The sequence below is a fragment of the Rhododendron vialii genome, chromosome 11a, assembly GCF_030253575.1.
Source record: "Rhododendron vialii isolate Sample 1 chromosome 11a, ASM3025357v1".
In the NCBI taxonomy this organism is placed as follows: domain Eukaryota; kingdom Viridiplantae; phylum Streptophyta; class Magnoliopsida; order Ericales; family Ericaceae; genus Rhododendron; species Rhododendron vialii.
The window spans coordinates 31,857,214-31,867,892 of record NC_080567.1 but is presented as its reverse complement, the minus strand read 5'-3'; the positions used below and the strand labels follow the sequence as shown (position 1 = coordinate 31,867,892).

The following is a 10,679-nucleotide window of genomic DNA, read 5'->3' as shown; positions in this document are numbered from 1 at the left end:
TCTTCTCCGGCGACGCTTGGCGACTGACCGTCGATGGAGCTTCTAATGTTCATGGAGCTGGTGCCGGCATCGTCCTTGTCTCACCCAGCGGGACTGTTCATGAAAGCGTGGTTTCAATTGGGTACACGGCGACGAACAACGAGGCGGAATATGAAGCTCTAATTGCGGGCCTCCAACTTGCTCTTCGGCTGGATGCAGATTCGGTTCATGTCTTTTGTGATTCTCAGCTCATTGTGGGGCATTTAAACGACGATTATCAAGCCAAAGATCGACGTATGAATGCTTACGTAAGCCACGTCTTATCTTTGTTCGGAAAATTTGGACGCGTAGAAGTGGAGTGGATCGCTCGGGAGCATAACGCCCACGCTGACGCCCTTGCAGGTCTTGCTTCAGTCTACAAGACCTCGGGTAGTCGCACCATCACCTTTGACGAGGTCCCCAAACCGAGCTTTGAAAAGCCGTCTGAACAGGTTATGGCCATCACCCTCGGTCCAAGCCAGCTGGATTCTGTGGTTGCTTATCTGAAGAATCAAGTGCTACCGACGAACAAGCGCGAGGCGTACAAAATCCGTTGCCGAGCCGCCAATTTTTTCTTGGGACCAAATGACAATCTCTACCGACGGACTTTTACTGGCCCCGATCTGCGTGTCGTCCACGACGACCTCGTGCCAGCCGTTCTGGAGGAACTTCATTCGGGTAGCTGTGGGGATCACTCAGGAGGACGGTCCCTTGCACAGCGTGCGCTAACACAAGGCTATTGGTGGCCGAAGATGGTCAAGCAATCCGAAGACTACGTGAAGCTCTGTGTTCGGTGTCAAAAGCATGCATCTCTCATCCACCAGCCTGCGTTCCCCCTTAAAATGATCACCAGTCCATGGCCGTTCGCGGTTTGGGCTTTTGACATAGTTGGCAAGATGCCGAAGGCGCCTGGAGGATTTGAGTACATGCTCACTGCCACAGATTTGTTCACCAAGTGGGTAGAAGCTTCCCCCTTGATCAAGACCACCGCCGGGGATGTGGAACGCTTTATTTGGAAGCACATTATCTCCAGGTTCGGCGTGCCGTACGCCATACTATCTGATAATGGTTCCCAATTTGTCGCCTCCGCTCTCAAAGCTTTTTATGCGAAGCGCCATATCACCATCCAAAATTCCTCGGTGGCATATCCTCAAGGTAATGGACAAGCCGAAGCATCGAACAAGACCATCACTCGGGGGCTGAAGCGCCTTCTGGATCGGAAGCTTGGCAAATGGGTGGAAGAGCTTCCACATGTCCTGTGGGCCTATCGAACAACGCCTCGGCGGTCCACCGGCCGTACTCCGTTCGCTATGGCCTACGGTATGGAGGCTGTCCTCCCTTTATCTACTATGATCCCTACAGTTCGGACGGAGAATTTTAACCCCGTCGACAACAGTGCTCTAATGGGTTCCGAGTTAGATTTTGCCGAAGAACTACGTGACAATGCTAACTTTCGGCACGCCGCGTACCAGCAAGAAGTTGCAAGGGGCTATGACCGCAATGTTCGTGCTCGACCATTCAACGTCGGGGACTTAGTCCTTCGGATGGTTACCGAAGCGACAAAGTTGACCAAGCTAAAAGACCCCTATGAAGGACCTTACCGAGTGGTTGAGAAGATCGGGCATGGAGTCTACAAGCTTGCTGAGATGGATGGCACGCCAATCGCTAATCCATGGAATGCCCAAAAGCTTAGAAAATTCCATGGCTAGTATTGGCATCTTTTGTATTTACATTTTTGCTCGGCCCATGCGCCTTTGAGCGTTATGCACTTAATATAAATTCTTCCAGTATTCTGCTTTATTTTTACACAAGGGGTATTTTATCTAGCTCCAGTAACATCTCTTGTTTGGGTGAAATTCTCTAAGCCCCTGATAATTTGTTTGTTCGGGTGCAATTCTCGAAGCCATTTGTTTGTTCGGGTGAAATTCTCGAAACCCATGATCACTTTTTCGGCTCAGTTTTCCCATCCTACTGCCTTATTCTATTCCTACGGTAATACAATAGAGCAGGGGGCTACCATATGGGTAAACCTGAGTTCATCTCTCAGTGACTTCAAAATCACATAAACAGTCTTTCCGAATGAAAAGACTTGAAATATTTCTGAGATGTGATGTATATACCGAATAAAAAGACTTGGCAAATATTTATATACTTGGAAACAACATCCATACCGAACGAAAAGACAATTGTCATTCAAAAAGAAATTCTCCATGTTTTCGTTACATCCAATGGTCGGCAGGGTTCCCATCGTTCGGAGCCGACCATTTTCAAAAATATGCAAAAACAAAAAAAAAAACATAGACTAAACAAGAACAAATCTAATCCGCTGCAGCATCGGCTGGAGCTGGTGGGGTTGGAGCGTCGATTTGGGCCTGTGGGATTGGAGCTTCGGCCGGGGCTGGTAGGGTGGTCGAGTCGATAGCGTCGGCTGTTGTATCCTCTGCTGTGACTTCGGCAGGGGCGAAGGGTGGTATTTCCACCAGACTCCTCCTTTCGTCGTCAGCTTCAGCGCCTGCATCGTCGAGACCCATGTTGTAGCCGAGCATAAAGCTCTCTTTGTGCTGGGCCTCCTTGATCTCGTCCTGCACTTCAAGGACTTGATCGGTCACGTCCTCTTCGGCCTGGGCGTATCCTTTCTCGTACTGCCCCTGCACCTTTTTCTCCATCTCCTTCTTCATCTCTTCCCTCCCCAAGGCTCTCCCCTCGGCCAGCCCCTCATCTTTTCCTTCGGCTCTGGTCTGCTCGGTAGACTCCTGCAACCCCTTGATAAGGTCATTTTGATTGGCGACCTGAACCTCGAGGCTTTGCCTCACGAGCTCGGATTGCTCCAAGCCCTTCTTATACTCCTCGGCCAGGGCCTTGTTGTATTCCACCGACTGCTTTTGCAGTTTTGACTTCTTGTCATATTCGGTGAGATGCAGCTGGGCACTCATTATGGACTGGGTAGCCTGTAAACAAAGCAAAACGAAAGTCATTCCGACGAAATAAGGCATTTGTGCAAAAAACAAAACAAATTTGCAAGTGTAAAAACATTTACTTACCCTTCCTGCGTGATAGTAGTATTCACTCAGGGCTGCTTTCAGGGAGGGGGGATTCTGTACATCCCTCGGCAAAGCTAGCCCCGAGTGGAGGGTGAAAGCCAGGGAGGGATCCTCCCTCAGGCTATCCGATTTGAGGACCTGTTTCTTGCCAAGTGTTATGAAGCTCGGCACCCATGGGATGTCAAGATCGAAGGCAGTCACCCTCCCTTCTCCTTCTGCGGCCGCTTCTTTCGGGTGCTCCACCTCTTGGCCCTTTCCCTTAGTGGCCGCCCTCACCTTCTTGCTCGCAGGTGGTTCCTTCGGGGAAGGAGGAGCGCTCAGTGGTCGCTTTTTAGAGGGTGGGGGAGGTGGGACTTTCTTGCTCGGGACCGAGCCCGAAGCGGCTGCATCCCCAGCCTTCTGCAGTCGGGCCTTCTCCCTCTCTTTTTCCTCCAGCTTCTTCTGGAGAACCTCCTTGATATTTCTCGGAGGCATAACTTCTTGTTGTTCTAGGAAAGGCTCTTCCTCGGTCGGAAGTCGGATTGACCCTCGGAGGGGTTTGTCGAAGCTCGGTTGGAGCTCTTGTGGAATGTCCTCGGACTGCTCAGGCTCGTCAGTTACCTTTCGTCGGATCCGACCGCCGTAGGTAGCTGTATATTTGAGGATGGTTGGGGCGTCTCTTTCCTCCGCTGGGATAGTGAGCAGGGAGTCGGCAAGACCGCAACCTTTGGCGGCCCTTAACAGTACCTTGTTGATCTTGGTGGTATCTGCCGAAGAAAAGCATGAAATCGTTAGTTAAATTTTTACAACTGAAATCAGAGCAACAGAAATAAACATTTGAAATAACGGACAAGTGTTCTTACTCGGCGTGCCTCTGCGTGTGGCTATTTCAAACTGACCGTATTCGTGTTCGGGGAATTGGAAATTTCCTCGAACTTCGACGTAGTCAGAGGCCCACTTCTCCGAGTCGTACATGCCCTCGGGAATGATCTTTTGCATCTTCCTCCGGGAGCAGAGGTAGTATCGAGAGTACCGAACGTTTCTCGACATCATATAATTTTCAAAAAAATGAAAGGCTTCTAGGCGGAACATCTTCACCTCAGCAAGGGCGATTACCGAGTGAATGATGCGGTAGGAATTGACGCTCAGCTGGCACGGAGTGAGATTGAAGCGGTGAAGTATCTCTCTCAAAACTCTGTGCATCGGGAACCGAAGGGCCCCTTCTGTGATTGCCATCAGGGGGACAGTGACATGTTCGTCACCATATATTATTCGGTTCCCTCGGACGGGTGTAATGATAACGTCGTTAGGGATGTCGTAAACGGCTCGGAAGGTGTCCAGGCTCTTTTTATCTTGGAAGCATTCCAAGTAAGGGCAGGGGTCCTTTCCCGTTCGGTCAGGGATCACATCGGGGTCCATCGGAACGATCTTCCTCTTCACCTTCGGCGGATGCGACGAGGATTCCCCAGCAAATCCGGCCCCTTCATTCGCTCGGCTTGACGAAATAAGCGGAGTCCCTAGTCTCGACTCGGCTTCGTCAGCTCCTTCAGCCCCCTCTTCCTCTTCTGCTTCGTCATGAGGACTTTCGGACGACGATTCGCCTATGTCTATAATATCGGGGTCCGGCCCAATTGTTCGGAGAGGAGCCACCATGGCGGGGTAGTCGACTCCTTCTACACCCTCGGGGATCCTTCCGCTTGATCCCGTTCGGTAATTTCGGGCGAAATCTCTTATAGCTTCGGATAACCCTGGATCGGATCTACCAAAACCCGAATCTTCGGAATCCATCGACCGATAAGATTCGCCCGAAGAAGGTGACTTTGCAGACTCCATACCTAGAAACAGATAAGTGCATGGGATAAGACCGTTAGCGATTTGCATGGCCAAGAATCTAAGTGCCTACGTTCGTTGTTCTGTGTCGTTAGGAGAGATATCACCTCTGTTCGGTTGTTTCCCGAGCGATTCCCCTCGGAAGAAATTCCGAAGGAAAGGCTCATACCGATCAGGGAAACGATGGGGAACCCTACGCGTTCCCAATGGGGAAACAGAGATTGAGAAGCTTCACAGGGCTTGTAAAGCTTCTTAAAGACTGCCCCTTTAAAAAAAAAAAAAAAAAAAAAAAAAACCTCACGCTTGAAGATGCCCTCGTGTTCGGAAGAACACAATTTCAAGGTGTTCATACGTTCGGAAGAACACATGAACACCTGGGTTTCAGGCGGTTGTCTCAGTCCAGACCAAAAGGAAAAAATCGACCAAAAAAGGGGGGAAAACATTCGAAAAAACACTCAAAATGCATCAAGAAACGGAGGGGCTCAAGAAATACCTGAGAAATCAAGAGAAATCTGTGATCAAAAGCCTTCAAATATGCAGATTTCTGGCGATTTCAGTCTGGAATGGTGCTTGAACAGTGAAACGATCGAGAGTCAGAGAGAGAGTAACCTTCTCTCTCCTTCCCTCTTCCCTTTTATACTGGGTGTAGCATTCGAAGCGGTATCTCACCCTGACCGTCGGATTTGGGCGGGAGACTGATGTGTCGCTCGATGAAGGACGCGTGGCAGGTATGAAGCGTGCCGTACCAGCACCCAATGAAATCTCGACACCTGGCATCGATTCAAATCGACGGTTACAGAAGCATTTAATGAAAGGCTGCGCGCGCGTCTCGAAGCGTTTCAAATAGTTTCTGCCCGTTCAACTTTGACGGTTCGTCTGGTCGATCGCTCTTCGGACTGATGGTTCTTCGGTTTTACGTCTTCGTTCGGCCAGGTTCTTATTCAACTCCTCTTTCATTTTCGAGCAAGAAAAGAAGGAGTTGAGGGGCTATTGTAGGGGGCCGAAATATCCGAAGGTTCACCAGGTCAAAAAGGGGCGATGAGGGTTCACACGTTGTTTGACCCATCATCCAAGCTATCACGGTTCGCCTTCAAATAAGTCTGGACGTCGGCTGGGCCGAAAGATAGACAGAACCACGAGTACTTCACCGAACAATTATAAGCAACATCCGAACGTACGACACATAAGTTCGCTCGGGGCTTTATCAAGCGCACGGATACGAACTTCCGTTTGTTCGGCCAGGGTGTGCCTCGGCCGGGATATCATACGCTCGGATAATTCGTATGCTGGACGTGGGTCCCGCCGAACCTAGACGATTGTGGAACCTTCCATAAATATCTACTGATATTTAGGCTGTCCTTTCTTACATTCGAAGTGACATCTCTGAACGATGTGACCCTCCTGACATCAGCCCATGTGGCTCTGAAAGACTAGGGAAGTGGTGTTCATTAACTGGCCCTGCTAGAAAGGCGCCAACCGAGCAGAACGCGACACGTGGAAAGTGTGGCCAACTTGCTCAGCACTTCACCTCTTTGCCTATAAATAGAGAAGCATGACCACTGAGAAAGATATAAAAAAATCTAGTAAAAAAGAACACTTCTCTCTCCTACATATTGTTCTTACTAAACTTTTTCTTCCCATCTACTGACTTGATCATCGGAGTTTCAAACCGGAGGAACAACCCCCTCCGGTTTTGCAGGTACATCAAGACCGGCCACACCAGAAGGAGCACGAAGGAATCACGCCCCCACACTAATCTCATGAGACAATTAATACTATATTTGGTAACTCAAAATGAGTAGGGATTACTCGTCCTTAGGACTAGCAAGCCGAGGATCAGGGGTTATTAGGAATATCTTGGGGGAGATGGTATTAGTAGTCCAAACCCAATCCATTTTTATTACAAATTTCTTATCATTATCAATTTTTTCTATTAATTTAATCTCATCATCTAATCTCATCTCAAACAAACATGATATTAATAATCCCACCATCCAATCCCATTTCAAACAAACATACTCATTACTAATATCTTCTCATTACCATTAATCCTTCTCATCACTAATCTCAATCATAATCATAATCCCATCTCCTTACGAATATCACCTATTACTGTTATCAAACAGGGCACTGTCTGTCTAATCCACTCTCATTAATTAGGGGTGTTTCCAGTAGGCCATAAATATTTGAGAAAGAACTCCATAAATATTTGAGAGAGAACTCTTTATTGACAAGTCGTTGGTTGGAAACAAACCAATAAATTGTTGCCAAACGTTAAGTTGTTTTCATCAATCCATAAGTTGTAGATGAGTATATAAGTGAAAAATTGTTAAAAAATGTTAAGCTGTTTCCACTAATCAATACTCTCTAGTCCTTTCGTCCCAAAATGTTTGTCCGACCTGCAAAACGAGTACTTAAAAATACTGCGTTTCTTCCCAAAAAATTCAAACTTCTTTCATAAATTTAAAGAACTCATCGATATCTAGTAGTAAATTGTTGAAAAAAGTTGGAGTATTTCTTGCAAAAATTGTATTTTTTTACGTCATCGTTTTGCGGATCGAACAAACATTATGGGATGGAGGGAGTAATTTATTACCAAATGTCAAGTTGTTTCCACTAACTAATAATGATGTAGGACAAATGGCCGAGATATTTGTAGAACAATTGGACCGTACCAAATCAAAGAAGAAATAATTAATTATTGAGTATTTTATTTGAAAACTTTTTATTTAGGCATAATATTAGGAGATCTTATGTACTGTCTGTTTTGCACGTTTCTAATTTTGCTATTTCCTAGTTTTTTTGCACGTTTCTAACTTTCCTATTTCCTAGTTTTGTTAAGATCTTATTTTCTTTCTTCTTCTAGTCTTGGTTTCTAAGTAATTATTTTGCTTAGGGTTTAGGAGTTCTCTCTATTTTCCTTGTGCGTAAGGTGTACTCGTGGATTCGAGTGTTTATTTCATTTGGATTAGAACGCAACTATTTTTTTCGTGAATTCCACTGCTTTAAATAACTTGTTACTTAGTATGAACAATAAGCTAAAATGTCACAACTTCTTGACCAAAATTATTAGTGGAATTAAACATGGCCTTTATTGTCATACAATTGAATTAATTTACAACACATCCAATTGGATTAATCATATATACGATATCTCGATCCATCGTTCGTTCCCGCCTCATCCTAGTACTATGTTAATGAGCTCCGTCCAGGGTCTAATCATTACCATGTGCGGTCAATAATTTTCGTACGTAGGCCACATGCGAGCATGCAAACATAGACCAATCACATCCGTAGCATTTAGCCTCATAATCATATGTGACGGATATCATCAACATACTCATAGAATCCAATAATAGAACACTGGATCCAATAAAAAGAACAATGTCAAAAACACTACGAGACAGGGACAATGAAGGAAATCCTCGGCTTATATATAACTGGACATATTCTACTTTTTCCATAGGAATGGGCCATATCATGGAATCTTCATATGTTTTCATCAATTTGTCCAAAAAGTATGGGACCCACACCCGTGTGAACTTTGTCTCGGGAAAGTCTAAACACATAAATTTGCACGCATCTTGTGGGCATGTGAGCATAGTTATAATTGTGTTCATAAACTTGTGTGTATCACAGCGATAATGTTTCGAAAATTGTGAGACTAATATTTCGTTGTGCACCACCGAAAGTGGTAGTTTAGTGGGTAGGGTGCCCTTCATTCTCAGGTGAGATTTGGTTTCGAGTTTTGCTAGTGGCAAGAGGGTATGAGGGTAAACATTTATACCGACTTGTATCTAGGTGGTGTTGTGCTGACAGCTCATGCTCTCGGATGTACAGTAGCTATGGCTCGAACGGACATTTCACAGCGGGTAGGAAGCCCATATGATCACGCCCAATGGGGGTTGCTATGCTGGTCGCCCCCTCCCACCCCTTTTGAGGATTAAAAAAAAAAAAAAATCGTTGTCCAATGACTTTAGCACCTGAATTCCTGTGTTGAATCAATTGGGGCTAGATGGACTTTTTCCTTTCTTTCTTAGTTTTTCCCTGGATGGGCTTATTTCTTTTGTTGGTTGAGTTGTTGATCTTGATTATCTCATGGACTATCGCAATTGATGTAGCGTTCCGAATTTGTACTTTGTACTTCATGCATGATGTAAATGATATCTTCTATTGAATGACAAAAAAAAAATCTGTATTAATGCATTATTCCAATTCCTAAAATTCCACATGAGCTATAATAATCTCACTTTTGTTTCCTGGTAATTAGTTGGTCCCAATAGGAGTTATTTCACGTTCATTGTCGCGTGTAATCCATGATGTATCTAATTTGGGTACCAAAATTCTGGTCATACCCGAAGAATTCAACAATTTGGTTTATTTTTTTCCGTCCGTTCAGAAAATTTTAAGGTACCGGTGAAGGTCCTAGCTGCCAAGCCTGCCATTGTCATTTTGAGCAATAGTTCTAGGCCTTTTTCCACATATTCTCATATGCTATTTTTTTTTGTAACACAAGTTAAATTATCCTTTTTGTATCAAAAAATGAATAATTTATTCTGATTATTTGTGATTCTTACACAAGCACTGATTTTGCCTGTTGAATGGACGGAAAAAATAAAACAATACCCAGTTTCTTACCCAGAAATTGGGTATAATTGTTTGCTAGGTAAATTAAAGAGATTTTGTTATCTCGAACAAAATATATATACAACGAGAAAAAAGAAGAAGGATGAACATAAAAGCAACAAGGTAAGAGAGATACACGCAATCGTAGGGAACACGCCGCCTTACCGGTCACCACTGCTAAGCCAACAACTAAAGTTTACAAGATGCCAACCCAAAACACTGAAAGATTCGCTTTATTTTTTGAGAACTTAATTATTCGGAACCCTATAAATGAATATTTTCAATCACCAAATTGGGAACAGGTAGGCTCAGTTAGTCGGTCAAACGAGCTCCCAACAATCTCTCTATAATCAGATCACCAATCGAAGAGCACCCATTCCCATTCTCTGAAGGAAAATTAATGATGGTTTGGATCTGTGTTCAGATATGTAAGTTCTAAAAGGCAAAAGTGATTTTTCATCAATTTTTTTCCTTTCAATTAATCAATTTTTTCCGCCACTAAGTCAGAAACCGATATACTTTTCAACATTTTTCTTGCGTAGCATCCATTCCTTAATTAATTTCTCTCAGGATGTCAAAGATATCATTTATCAATCCTTTTCTTCCACTCTATAAACTCTTCTATCATCAAGTTTGAAACGGGCAAAAACTGTGAAAATGCTGGCTACTTTGTCATAAGAAAGTGAATTTCATGGTTAGCGCGCTACTTGCATGTCCTATCGGGGGAGGTGTGTTTTGTGGCCTGTGGGTGACTTTTGTGGGTTTTGGGCGTGGTGTTTGATTTTGGGATTTTATGTCATGGGTTGGCTACTTGTCAACTTTGGGGTTGTCATTTTTCTTTTAGATCTTGGCGGCATATGAGTTTTAGAGTTAGAAGTAAAAGTAGAGGTGTCAAACAGGCCAGACTGGCACGACAAGACACGGGCACAACACGTTCAAATGTGGCATGGGTACAGCACGGGCATGGTTAATAATTTACCACCCAAAATTTAGCGACCTTGCTCCCCTTGTTAATAATTCCTAAATAAAGCACACAATCCATGATTTCGATACTTTTGAATTTAGGGCATTATGTATTATAGAGTTCCAAATAGTAAGTGGCGGCTAATTTTTGAATTAGACATCTCATTTCGCCGATGTAATGACATTGTTCTAATATGTGAAATGAAAAATTGAGAATGAAAT

The 10,679-nt window shown here is 44.5% G+C and overlaps 1 protein-coding gene across 1 annotated transcript; it reads right to left on the bottom strand.

Moving 5' to 3' along the window:
* Positions 1–2,336: 2,336 nt before the first annotated feature.
* On the bottom strand, positions 2,337–4,203 carry LOC131307113 (uncharacterized). The gene is made up of 2 exons (XM_058333523.1): positions 3,060–4,203; positions 2,337–2,966 (listed from the first exon to the last, which is right to left on the bottom strand). The coding sequence occupies exons 1-2, from the start codon at positions 3,531–3,533 to the stop codon at positions 2,337–2,339; spliced, it is 1,104 nt and encodes a 367-aa protein (XP_058189506.1). The 5' UTR covers positions 3,534–4,203.
* Between the last annotated feature and the right edge of the window lie 6,476 nt (positions 4,204–10,679).